At 45.7% G+C, this 13321-nt stretch overlaps 1 protein-coding gene across 15 annotated transcripts in view; it reads right to left on the bottom strand.

Moving 5' to 3' along the window:
• Nfrkb (nuclear factor related to kappaB binding protein) overlaps positions 1-11672 on the bottom strand; it is a 33769-nt gene extending 22097 nt beyond the window's left edge. For 4 of the 15 annotated variants that reach the window (XM_015995450.3, XM_015995455.3, XM_015995453.3 and 1 more), the window contains exons 1-8: positions 11558-11672; positions 9151-9324; positions 6216-6417; positions 4189-4316; positions 2533-2707; positions 1908-2045; positions 1264-1337; positions 392-476 (exon numbers count right to left, since the gene is read on the bottom strand). In XM_015995450.3, the coding sequence (XP_015850936.1) occupies positions 392-476; positions 1264-1337; positions 1908-2045; positions 2533-2707; positions 4189-4316; positions 6216-6417; positions 9151-9285 (937 nt within the window). In that variant the 5' untranslated portion in view covers positions 9286-9324; positions 11558-11672. Of the gene's footprint in view, positions 1-391; positions 477-1263; positions 1338-1907; positions 2046-2532; positions 2708-4188; positions 4317-6215; positions 6418-9150; positions 9325-10635; positions 10763-11132; positions 11374-11557 lie in introns of those variants that run through there. The other 11 variants (XM_015995457.3, XM_076575927.1, XM_006976551.4 and 8 more) reach the window with 6 other exon arrangements.
• Positions 11673-13321: the final 1649 nt, after the last annotated feature.

Below are 13321 nucleotides of genomic sequence, written 5' to 3'. Positions count from 1 at the left end.
TACATATATGCACATAGAGCATCTTCCTCAATCACTCTCCACTTTGTTTACTGAAGCAGGGTCTCTCTAGTCTAGCCAGTCCACTTGCCCAAGAGATCCCCTCTCGGCCTGCAGAGTACTGGGATTACAGCAGGCTGTGACACTTACCCAGCTCTTACATGGGTGCTTGGGGATATAAACTCAGGTCTTCACACAGCAAGTACCATATCCACTGAGCCCTCTCCCCACACCTTGCTGTGCTAATTTCAAATTCAGAGGGCAATTACAAACAAAAGTGGTCAGCATAAAGGAAGCTATGGTTCCACTCGTTTTCGTCACATACAGACAATATGTCCTACAATAATATCCCAAGTCAGGTGAAGGGATCTAAGAGGGACCCGTAGTCTTTTACCTGCGAGAGAGCCCTTCCTGCCGGCATTTACACGAGTCATGATGTCACCGAGGGTCAGGTCCCCTGTCAAAAGGTCTGGGTGATCCTAGATACAACATCAGAGATCTGGTTATAGAAGTCCAAAAAAGAACCCCAAATTGATGGCGACTGTGCCAATTTACCTAACAGATACAGATACAGGGGGACACCTGAGGTAATCATGTTGAATTAAAATACACAGAAATACCAACTACTGCTCTTCACATGGGGCACAGAAAAACCTGGCCCCCCTTTCTGCTATAGGGCAGCTACAGTTCATAAAGCCCTTCTGCATTCTTAGTTCACATGCTCATCAGATAGTTTTAATACTACTATAGTTTACAAGTCTGAAAATAAGATTATTAGGACTCAAGAGGTCTGCTTGCTATCAGTATAAGTGGAGAAGAGAGAAAGAACTCAATTCTCCCTCCCTAACCTTCCCACTTCACCCCTCTGCCTCAGACAGCTGTCTTCTCCACCTTGGTTGCCTTCACAATGACATGACAATGGAGGCAGCGCAACAAAAGGGAGGAGCACAGCTTTCACTCTTGGTGCTGCTGCAGGACCAAGGATAAACTCAGCCTCTGGGAATGAGAGGCAATCATGATTCATTCTCACACCAGTGTAACCACAAAGACTAAAGGAGGTTCACATTGTCAACCATGCCTTGCAAAGCCAAAGCACCTGATTGCCCTCTCACACCTCTGATGCTAAGTAGCCTGTCTTGCTGCTCCAGTCTCTGACAATGACAACAAAAAAGCACAATGCAGGTAGTGACTACCACTGTCTCAGGACAGACAAACCAAAAGCATCAGACTGAAAATTATGAATGACCACTCCCACTGCAATCTTACTGGTTGATGTTTCCGCTTCTCATGGTGCTTCTTTAACATTATCTTCAGGTCACTGTCACCCAGCTCTATTTTATCTGAAAGTAAATGAATCAAACCACATGGACCAGATCATTCACTACGATGGTGCTCTAACTTAAATCTGCTTAGTCAGACAGTCAAAAGCAAGCTACTTCTGATGCTGTGTAATGTAAGCAGTGTAAGCAGAAAAGTCTTCACACAGTTTCAGGATCAGTATTCCATCATTTCTCTATACACTGCCCAATAAGTGACTTCAATTATGTAGCAGACCCATAAGCATACTCAAGAGGCTTGGCATTCTCCCGTTTCCTATTCCAAATTCAAGTTCTTTGTCTTTACAGCCTAGGGAGTTGCTATGGGTCTGGTTGCACATTCTATTGCTAGTTCAAGCAAGATTATGCTTTTTTAGCCCAAAATAGCAACTGATGAGCTCCTGAGGACAATCTCAAAACAAAGGAAAGCAGGGAAGCCTACCTCTAGATGGTAACAGTACTACGTGGTCCCACACTTCTCCAAATCTCTCACTTCTAAGCAGCAGTGCTGTTTCCTGTCCCCACCTCCCTAAGGGGCTCCACTTTCTACACCACGAGGTCTTGGAACTGCAGTAGCATCAGCTCAGTCCTCACCTGCTGTTTTCATATCCGTAGTGGAAAGCGTGGGCACCACCCTCAGGGGCACCGCAGGACTAGGAGAACGTGCTGGAGAGCTTGGAAGCCATGAGCTGAGATCTTCAAAAGAAAATTTTTCTTGTAAATCCAACGTGGCTGTGGACTCCAATAGGGGAGATTGGGTAAGTGGCCATTTGGGTTGAACAGGGCTAAGCCAACAACATGGAGGCCAGGGTTCCACATTCCTTCCTGACCCTTCCCCAGATGAGCTGGAGCACACTTAGGTCATTTAAACGGCTCTTCCAGGAGAGAGACTTCAACAGAGTGATGGGGTCGCATTGCAGCAGGCCAACAGTCACTACTACTCTCCTGTAAGGGGAAAAGCAGTTCTCTCAAGTGGCACAATGGGACCAGAGGAAAGACCCTGTCCTGCAGGGATCTGTCCAAGATGTTCTCATCTAACCTAAGTGCCACAGGAGCACAAGAGTAAAGAGGGCATGTAGTCACCCTTGACACAATGTCTCAGCAACTCAACCACCAAGAGCTGGTGAGTCCCTCTCCCCCCCCACGGCTCCTTTATTGGGAAATACATGGCTACCACTGGCTCCAGTACCCTGGGCTCCCAGGACCCAAAGACACTCACCCTCTTCGTCAGAGGACAGGGCGGTGTCACCACACTCCTCCTTCACTTCCCGCAAGACCTTCAAGTAACGCTGCTGGGTCCGCCACTCCCGCTCCTCGGGGCTCCGGGATGGTGAATGGCGCTTGTGGCGAAAGGGAAGAGCCGGGCCACTCCTGCGAGCCATCTCCAACAAATCCTACCAGAGACCAGGTGAGGGGCCAGGTCAGCATCAGATCTTACTCTCTGCATAGTCTGCAAGTCCATGTTTTTATTCTCGTCAATGTTAAAAAGGCCTAAGTCTCACTCCTCCAAACGAGGAAATACACCATATTTGATCATGTATAAAGAAAAAGTATCTAGATTACTTAGTTTGATCATTCACGACACGAAGAAACAAAATCTGAAATGCCCTGAGTGCCAGTACAACAGCACAGGGGAAGAGCTGCCCTGCATCTCCTGGCAGAGACTGAAGCCCAAGCACAGGGACACATTGAAAACACTTGATAAAACCATTCGGTCTACACAGACGAGCTTCCTGGTAAACCGAAGTTTGTTTACAACGGTGCCTTATCCCAAAACATATATGCAAGGATTCCAGAACTCTGACAAAAATCTGAAATTCAAAATACTTCTGGTTATACCTTGCCAGGCGGTGGTGGCACATGCCTTTAATCCCAGCACTTGGGAGGCAGAGGCAGATGGATCTGTGATTTCAAGGCAAGCATCAACTACAGAGCTAGTTCTAGAACAGCCAGGGCTCTACACACACACACACACACACACACACACACACACACACACACAAAATATTAACTTACCCCTGCCCCCCAAAAGGAAAAAATTTTTAAAAAGAAAAAAAAAAAAAAGAAACACTTTACTAGAATGACATGGCAAAAAATACCCAATTTTGTGTTGACCTGTTTCACTCAGAATTAAACTAAACACCAAGTATCTCTACACTAAATCTCAAGGAACAATTTAAATAAATTGTAACAGGGTCAGTGAGATGGCTCAGAGGGTAAAGACACTTGCCACCAAGCCTGACAAGTCTGACCACTGGACCTAGACACAAGACAGAAGAGGACAGAGTCCAGAAGAGGACAGTCCCACTAAGTGCCACACATGCTCTGTGGCACACCCACACCCACACATAAGCACACTCTTGCACACAAATTAAGGAAATAAAAATGCAATAAAGTTAAGAACTTTAATAACTCTGCCTCAGAGAATTACTATTGGGGTTGGGAATTTAGCTCAGTGGTAGAGTGCTTGCCTAAAAAGCACAAGGCCCTGGGTTTGGTCCTCAGCTCCGGGGGGCAAAAAAAAAAGGGAGAATTATTATCAAACTGGAAGGGATCACGAGGCCACTATGTACTTGTGACAGAGGCCAGTATGTACTTGCATATGGATTCCAAGGGCATCCTAGATATCCTCAATAGCTCGTGATGAGTATGGGTCCCTTTGCTTTTCTTTGTCAATACTGATTCGAGGAAGTACTTTGTTTTTCATGTTTCAACGTCTCTGCAATCTAAATAATTGCTCCTACCAGAATAAGGGAAAGCAAGCCCAGCTTTTGGCAGTGGTTCTTTTGGCTTTTGTATCAGAACCACTATTTGATGTTATGATGCTTGCCAGGTCACTGGCCACGTTGCAGACCTAGTTCTGAGCATTACTTACACTTCTGGAAGCAAGAATCTGTTTCAGCAGCCGATGGAAATACTGCTGTTGGGAGTTGAGATACCGCTTGTACTGTGACTTGAAGCAGAGCTGACGATACTTGACCACCTCAGGGTTAAAGTGTCCATCTTAAAAACACAGGTACAACTGTATGCATCAGTCCACACATATGGAATGAGTACACAAGAGATGCGGTTGTAGCACAGAAAGAAAAAAATGACTAGGAGAATCAAGAGAGACCCAAAAATAAATGAATGGTAAAAAACAATGACAGCTCAATTAAGTAAGGCTGGAAACCATAGTAACCACAGTAACACAATTATCTTCAGCAAAACTAGAAATGAAATACAGCATCAGTCAGAGAAACACACAGAAATCTGTCTCCGCCTCCATAACTTGTCTGTATACTTACCACACAAGCATACACTGTGGGGGATGCATAGCACTTAACATAAGGGCCCTTACGTATCCTCTAAATCCTGCCAGGGAACCTACTCCGTTTTGCATGAGGGAAGACAGTGTCCTCCCACCAGAGACCTGAGCCACAGTGAAAGAGAATGATACCAAACAAAGGAGAACTTGTTCTTAAACTAACAACACACCAAAGAAAAGCAGCTGTGTAGAGTGGTGTGCCTATCACCCCAGCTATTTGGAAAGCCAGGTAAGAGGATTATAAGCCCAGGTTAGGGCCACTCTGGACAACAAAGTGATGACTATTTCTTACAAAAATAAAGGGGCTTGGGCTGCAGATCAATAGCATATGCATGTGAGAATTCAATCTCCAATACCACCCGTTAAAAAAAATAAAGTGAGCTAGGCGGTAGTGGTGCACACATTTAATCCCAAGACTTGGGAGGCAGAGGCAGGTAGGTGATCACTGTGACTTTGAGGCCACCATGATCTCCACAGAGAGTTCCTGGCTAGAACAGCCAGGACTACATAGTAAGAGAAATCTTGCCTTTAAAAAAAAAAAAGGTAGCAGACACCACTTAACTAAATGACCACAGGCGGCATTACCAATGATGGAAAACTGATACCATGTTCCTCTGAAGTGGTATAATGGGAAGGAAGGAAATTTCCCATTCTTACCAAAAGCATGTGACACAAACATAGTGTGAAGTAATAAGAAAACAAATTCCCAGAAAGCAGGACAGTGTACAACAAAAATGTGCTGGGCTCTTCAAAAAAGCCAGTGTCCAGAAAGCAAAAGAGAACCCTTCATACATAGAACTAAACAGACACAAAATCAAAACACACTGCATGTTCCTTGAGTACTTTACAAATTTAAACAGCAACTTACAAAGACTTTCAAGAGTAGTTAAGAAAACAAAATGGCCAGGCAGTGGTGGCGCATGCCTTTAATCACAGCACTTGGGAGGAAGAGGCAGGCAGATCTCTCTGAGTTCGAGGCCAGCCTGGTCTACAAAGCGAGTTCCAGGACAGCCAGGGCTACACAGTGAAACTCTGTCTTGAAAAACCAAAAAGAAAAGAAAAGTAAGGAATATTCTATATTACTCACTCAGTGTAAATTTTCTTACAGTCAGCTAACAGGACTGTTATGAGGAGGGTGTCCTTTGTGAAAAGATACACACGTGTGCAAAGACAGACAGGAGTGGTGGCTGTGGGAGACCCCAGGCCTGCTAAAGCAAACACACTCTGCTAAACTCAAAGGCAGCCCAGGCTACACAATGAGACCCCATCTTTAAAAGAGAAAGGTGGACATGGTGGTGAGATGTCATGCTTTTTTTTCCCCCCAAAAGTTTAAAAATTAGTCATAAAGATCTTTAGGATGCTGGAAATGTTTTATTTCTTATGATGGTTACACAGCTACGTTCTATTATGTATTTTCTATCATAAGTCAATACAATCCTATTTTTTAAAAAGAGCACAGGCAGCAAATAAATACACAAAACCACTCTCCTCAGAGGTCACATCAGTACTTGCAAATGAATTAGAAAATGAAAGGCATGTGCGCCTAAGTGAATGTGTACTCAACCCTATCAAAAACAAAACACTGAGCTACAGACCTCGAAAGAGCTTCTGGGCAATGTGCAGAGGGTTTCCGAAGCGGAAGTTCTCCCCACTGAACAGGGCAAGGATGAGCTCATTCTGCTGCTCCACATTGTCTGTAGGAAACTGAGGCAGGAACTGCTGGAGATGTTCACGCTGAGAGTCACTTAGTACTTCCTGCCATGTGGAGAGGCTGACGACATCAAAGAATATCTCAGGCTGGGAGAATGTGGAGAAAAAGTAAGCAACAGATAAATATGCACTTAGTGTTTTGTGTCTATGCAGCCAAATTCACAGAACATAAAATTTACCATTTTATCACTATTAGGCACACAGTGAAGGAGTTGTAAGTATATTCACATGTCTTATGTAGCCATTATTACAATCCTCAAGTTTTTGTAAACGGACTAAAATTCTAATGATCTTGACTCATTCTAAAAATCAGAGATTAACTGCCTATGGCAACACCTACCTGTAATCCTAGTACTTGGAAGGCAGAGGCAGGAGGATTATGAGTTCAAGTCCAGCCTGAGCTACATGGCAAGAACCTATCTCAAAACAAGAGTTTACTAAAGACAGCGTTCAAACTACAACATAGCAGTACATAATCCAAAGGAAAATTATCGAAGAGAGAAGCCCATTTGGAAGCCATCTCTGCCAAGTAGGGTATGATGGCAGCCATGTGAATTCAACTTAAAATAAGACAAAAGAAAAAATTATTTGGGGCAGAAGAGATGTCTCAGAGGTTAAGAGCACTGGCTGTTCTTCTAGAGGACCTGAGTTCAATCCCAGCAGCCATATGATGGTTCACAACCATCTGTAATGAAATCTGGTGCCCTCTTCAAGCAGAGATGCAGGCAGAACACTATATACATAATAATAAATAAATAAAATTTTTAAAAAATTATTTGGGAGAGAGGTGTCTAAGAAGAGGTGACTAAAAAGATTAAAAAAAGAGAGGAAGTAGGATTGGCTTCCATTTTTTAATTAATATATATTTTACTTTGAGATATGTAGCCTTGACTGCCTGGAACTTGCTATGTAGACCAAACTGGCTTTGAACTCAAAGAGATACACATGACTCTGCCTCCCAAGTGCTGGGATTAAAGGTGTGCACCAAATCCAGCATGGACTTCATTTCTAATTCACTCGCTATATATTGGATGCACAGGTACCAAATAATGAGCTTAACACACAGTTACAAAGTAGTTTAAGAACTGCTAGTGTTCAGAAGTACATAGCTCAAGAATGTCTACCCTACATAATATTAAGATAGTTAAAGGGGTTGGAAAGGGGAAAAACACACTGGAGTTAGAACAATGTCACAGAAGCAACAGAATCAACAGCAAAGAAGAATAATTATCAATTGGGGGAAATGAAGAAGTAATGAAGGTAAGACAGAGAAAAATACATAGGAGCTTAAATGGCATTGATTCTGTACTACCCTAGGTGGTAGCTACATAGTTTTAGGACAGATGGAATCTATTGATTTATGGTGGTTTCATTTTTTTTTTTTTTTTTTTTTTTTTTTTGGGTTTTTCGAGACAGGGTTTCTCTGTGTAGCTTTGCGCCTTTCCTGGAGCTCACTTGGTAGCCCAGGCTGGCCTCGAACTCACAGAGATCCGCCTGGCTCTGCCTCCCGAGTGCTGGGATTAAAGGCGTGCGCCACCAACGCCCGGCCGGTGGTTTCATTTTTAAGATGGTCTTGAATTAGTGAGCTCCAGTGATCTTTCTGCCTCAGCCCCTAAGTAGGTAAAAATACTGGTGAATGCCACTCACACCTACAGACATGCATGTTTTTATCATTGCTTTAAATATATATACACATATAAGTGTGCCTATACACAGGTATTTGTTTATATACTCTTATCTGTGATTTTTTTTTTTAATTAACAGCTTCAGGCAATGTTTGGCTGGACCAAGTTGAAGAAAGGTTTGACAGTAGACAGAGGGACACATAACCTTCTAGATAATTATGACTTTACCCCAGCAACAAAACAGAGCCATGGAAATTTAAGCAGGAAACCACAGGATAATTCAACCACCAAACACCCTTTCATGAATATATCCAATCACCTTAGACTCAGTAGCTAATATCTTTCCCTCAAAACTTATTTTTGCATTCAATTTTAGTTTTAGCATCTAACCACTTCTGGCATGAATCAGGTATGCAATAAAATAAGCATCTGATGATCGGATGGATGTCATAAAGAAATTTCCTTGAAAGAGTACACAAAGAAAACACAAATAACGGTTGGAGATGAAGCTCAGTTGGCAGAACGCTTCGATTTGGGCTGGGGGTGTAGGTTAGTCAGCAGAATGTTTATCTACCATGCACAAAGCCATGGGTTCTATTCTCAGTACCACATGAACCAAGCACGGTGGAATGCATCTATAATCCCAGTGCTTGGGAAATAGAAGGATCCCAAGTTCAAGGTCATCATCACCTACATGGTAAAGTCAAAGCTAACCTGGGCTGAGAGAGGGAGAGAGCACAGGCAAACACTCTCTTAACTGTTGGTAGCCTCCTTACCAATGATGACAGGACATCTGAGCTGTGAACGTAGTCAGGGCATGCTGATGTTCTATCCTGAGCCATATACCGCTCCTGACCAGAAGGTTACCTTATGGACATATACAAGTCTGGGTTTGTTTAACAATTCACAACAGGGAAACCACTTGAAGAGAAACATAATTCTGCTCTTCAAATCGTCAACCTATTTTTCTAATTAGTGAAAATTATCTGTTATCATCAGGTTTACTTATATCATGCTACTACTATTCTGACTTGTTGGTCAAACATGTAGACTACAGCTTATACTAACTACACTTGGAAAAAGCAGTAATGGAGCACTTGCTGAAATGCGGAAGACAAAAGGGAGCAGGAAAGGCAGAGGTGCAAAGGGTTCAGAAGAGGCGGAGGGAAAGGATCGCAACAATGTTATCACTCACATCCTCCAGAAGGTCTTCAGGCAGACTAACCCTGGTACCACCCAGAAGGCAGTCTTCCATGATCCGTGTACCATGACCATCTCCACAGGGACCCAGTTCTAGGGGATCTGTCAGCATGTGATCCAAGGAATCCATTGTTTCTTCTCCACAGGTATTCTACACAAAAATAAGGACCTGAGACAGAAAAGCAGAGATCCGGTTAATGCTAATATTCCATCTCAAATCTGTGTGTTTTTTTTTCTTTTTTCTTTTTTTTTTTTTTTTAAGCAAGGGTAGGGGCTCACTCTGGATCCCACAATGGCCTGGAATTCACTATGTAGCCCAGGCCGGCCTCAAACATGCAACAATCCCTCTGCCTCAGCACCTAAGCACCAGGATTACAGAGTGAGTCATCACCCCAGGCTCCAACCTCTTCTTACATCTCATCCTTTTCTCTAACCATGCTGCCGTCCTCCTTCCCCTCCAGCACCCCATTCCACCGAGTTTTCGAGTAAGCAAGACTTCTCAAAATGCTTTTACAACAACTCCTAAATTCTTACGTTTCTTACACTTTCATTTTATAGAAGACTAGGACTCAGGAACTGAGTGATAAAACAGACATGATGAATCAAGTGCAGAATCCCAGGCACTTAGAAGGCTGAGGCAGGAGGATCACAAGTTCCAGGCCACATGAGGCCATATCAAAAAAATAAATAAATAAATAAATGATGGATCACGGTCCATAACTACAAGTTCCAAGGTCAATAATCTATTAGAACATAATTTCTTTAGTAACCTCTGAATTGTTAGAAAGCTCACTATCCATGTGCAGAACTGGCAAGAGACCTCAATGGGTAAAACTGCCACACAAACCCGATGACCTGAGTTTGATCCCTAGGTCCCACCACAGAAGGAGATAACAAACTCCTGAAAGTTGTCCTCTGACCTCCGCAGGAATTCTGTGACATATTTGCAAACTTACACACACATACACACACACACACACACACAAATTCCCGAGGCTCCAATCACCAGACCGTTACAACTAGTTGTCAGTGGCCGTTCTGATCTTCAGATCCATGCAAATTAATGCCATTTTCCTCTTTCCTGTAATAACTGAACAGGGCTGGCCACCCTTTTTACAAAACTAAATACAAGAACATATCTAGAGAGCATCTCCCAAAGCTGGAATCATGTGTGAAAACTGAGGCCACAGCTCACACAGTGCCAACCCACCAGTGAACTCACCCTACATGCACTGGATCCATTCTTAACCCCCACTACCAACAAACAGACCAAAAAGCACTCAAAAAAATCGAAAGATGAACTGGACCTAATCCAAACACCAGATTTCTACCCTCGGGTTGTCACTAATCCGTGACATCTTACCTCACCAGGTGTCAGGCTCCTTCCCTATAGGTAGGAGGAGTTGAGTCGGGACCTCCCTACCGTTATTCCCACTCTTGGGAGTCCTACAGTGAAGAATCTGCAGCTAAATGAGTTTACCTAACTTTGAAGATCCTTCCCACTTCCCGAGTTCTCAAAGAGCAGGCCTGTGATGTATCTAGAATGAAGCGCTTTTCTGCGAAATGATTTCCAGTTCTGAAAATATTTCAGACCTAGGAAAGATACAGTGTTACGCGGACGAGCCTGTGCGGTTCCCCAGGCAACTGTGCGCTCACTACATCTTCAGCACAGAGAAACGCGGGCATCCTGAATGCAGGTGGTGCCTAAATCACTGAGGGCGGTGAGACAGGAACAAGACGCTTGCACTTAACAAAACTTCAAGACAAGGAGAAGAAAAGAAAAAAAAAGTAGAAGCAACCTGATGCTTAGAACAAGATCCTCTTAACACAGGCGGCACTGAACAGCCCGCCGTCAGGACCTCATCTGACAGGTGCACCGTTTCCACAACTCACTCCTAAGCTCCCTCCAACGCCGACGGTTGGTTAGGCTGGACGCAGTTAATAGCCAGTGACAGCAGCCTCTGCCTTGCCACTTACTCCGCACAAGAACTCAGGATACGAAACGCGGGCGGCGACCGGCGAACTGGAACCCCGGAAGCCGTGGATTCCTAAGTCTTGGGGTGTCCCGGACTTCCTCGCTGATCAGGAAGGCCTCGCCTCTGCACCTGGGCTAGCCTACCCTCCAGACCCTGGCGAGGCACCGGCCAGCGAGCCTCGCGGGCCGTCGTCCCTGCTCGCCGGCCCCACCTGCGCGCAGCGCGCCGCGGCCCCGCCCCTCCCCCACCCGCCCTCACCCCAACCCTCGCCCACCCGGCTGCCGCAGGCCCACGCGTGGGGCTCGCCGCGTGCCCACGGGGACGGGGATCGCGGAGCCCCCACTTCTTCCCTTCGCCCCGGCTCCTTCCCTTCACCCGGCACCCTCCAATCCCCGACGCCTGGGCCCCCCCCCCCCTCCCCCTCACCTCAGCCCTGTCCGCGGGTCTCATCCGCTGGCTCGTCCGGCCGCGGGCTCCCGGACGCGCTCGCTCCCGCAAGGCCTCTGGGTGCGCGCACGCTCCGGGCTCCGGCAGCGGAAGGGGCGGGGCCTGTGGGGCGTAACCTGAAAGGCGGGGCGGGGCGTAGTGAGCAGGACCGGCTGGGGTGGAGCCTGGGGCAGCACCTGAACAGCTCCGCACCGGTCCGGAACGTCCCGTCCACCGGCTTTCATCCTTTCCACCCTTTCACTGGCTGCTAAAACAAGAGCACAGCATGACCAGGCGCCGTGCTAACCGCTTGTGTGACAAAATTTCTCCTCGGAGACGCAACACATGGGGATCCCATGCCACCAAAGTCCAACGTGACGAACCCATGAGTGTGCCCGGGATTGCTTACAGGAGTATGGGTGAGGGGGTTTCTCACAAGGGCAGAAATGACTCAAAGGCTGCTGCATAGCCGGGCGGTGGTGGCGCACGCCTTTAATCCCAGCACTCGGGAGGCAGAGCCAGGCGGATCTCTGTGAGTTCGAGGCCAGCCTGAGCTACAGAGTGAGTTCCAGGAAAGGCACAAAGCTACACAGAGAAACCCTGTCTCGGAAAACCGAAGGGAAAAAAAAAAAAAAGGCTGCTGCATCACCAATGCCCACCCCAGCATGCGTGACAGCTCACACAGCTGGGAACCTGGAACACACTGCCTACAGGCAGCTCAACAGGTTGGAGAAGGTCTTTTCCAGGTGCCTCAGTTGGTCTAAACCTCTTCCAGGTGAGCTCGGCTGGTTTGTGCTTCTTCCAGGCAGCTGGGCTGCTCTCAAGAGTCTTTGCAGTTTTTTCCCTCTCAGAGTCCTCTTCGTGGCTCAGCTTCCTTCCATCTGAGGGGGATCTGGTCAATTTCAGGGGCTTCCTGAAGCTATCTTGAGTTGTTTACTTTCCTGCTTAAAGAACTACCTGCAGGAGGAGAGAACTCTTACAATACCACTACTCTATCCGGAAGGCTTTGTTGAGGCCAACAGAGAGTGGAGGAACTCTTGCAGTCTGGAAGGTTGGCCAAGTAAAACAACCACCCTAGCTGGAGAAGAATAAACATGGAAAACTTACTCTTCTTACTCATTATCATGGCCCCTTTTCTCTAACTACATCTTATTTAGAAATGTCATCTTCTCAAGTACCCCCCAGTTCTGCCCTCTGGTCCTGTGTAGACTACATAGACTATCCATGGTTATTTCAGTTTAATAGACGTCAGAGCAGTGAGCCATGCCAAGCTAATGCCCTTCCGTTGATGGAAAATAGTGCTTTCAAAATAAATCTAAATCTTTGTGCCCCTATTGGCTCCACAGATGTCCTTAGATCCTGTTAGAGTTAGAAACCAAGTATGAATTGATGAACTATGAAATGTTTGTATGAATGAAATAAACACTATGTCGCCGGGGCGTTGGTGGCACACGCCTTTAATCCCAGCACTGGGGAGGCAGAGGCAGGTGGATCTCTATGAGTTCGAGGCCGGCCTGGGCTACAGAGTGAGTTCCAGGAAAGGCACAAAGCTACACAGAGAAACCCTGTCTCGAAAAACCATAAAAAATAAAATAAACACTATGAAAACCAAGTATGAAGAATCATTCTGCGTGACCAGACAGGAGAGCATCAATACATTACTACTTAGGTCTGACTTTGTTTTAGAGCAGTGTTAGGGTCACTGCAAAATTTAACAAAGCATAGGTTTTCCATAAATTCCCTGCCCACCACCGCCACCACCAC

This window comes from Peromyscus maniculatus, chromosome 7 (assembly GCF_049852395.1).
Source record: "Peromyscus maniculatus bairdii isolate BWxNUB_F1_BW_parent chromosome 7, HU_Pman_BW_mat_3.1, whole genome shotgun sequence".
NCBI classification, from domain to species: Eukaryota; Metazoa; Chordata; class Mammalia; order Rodentia; family Cricetidae; genus Peromyscus; species Peromyscus maniculatus.
The sequence above is the reverse complement of the archived record's forward strand: the minus strand, read 5'-3'. Positions and strand labels throughout refer to the sequence as shown.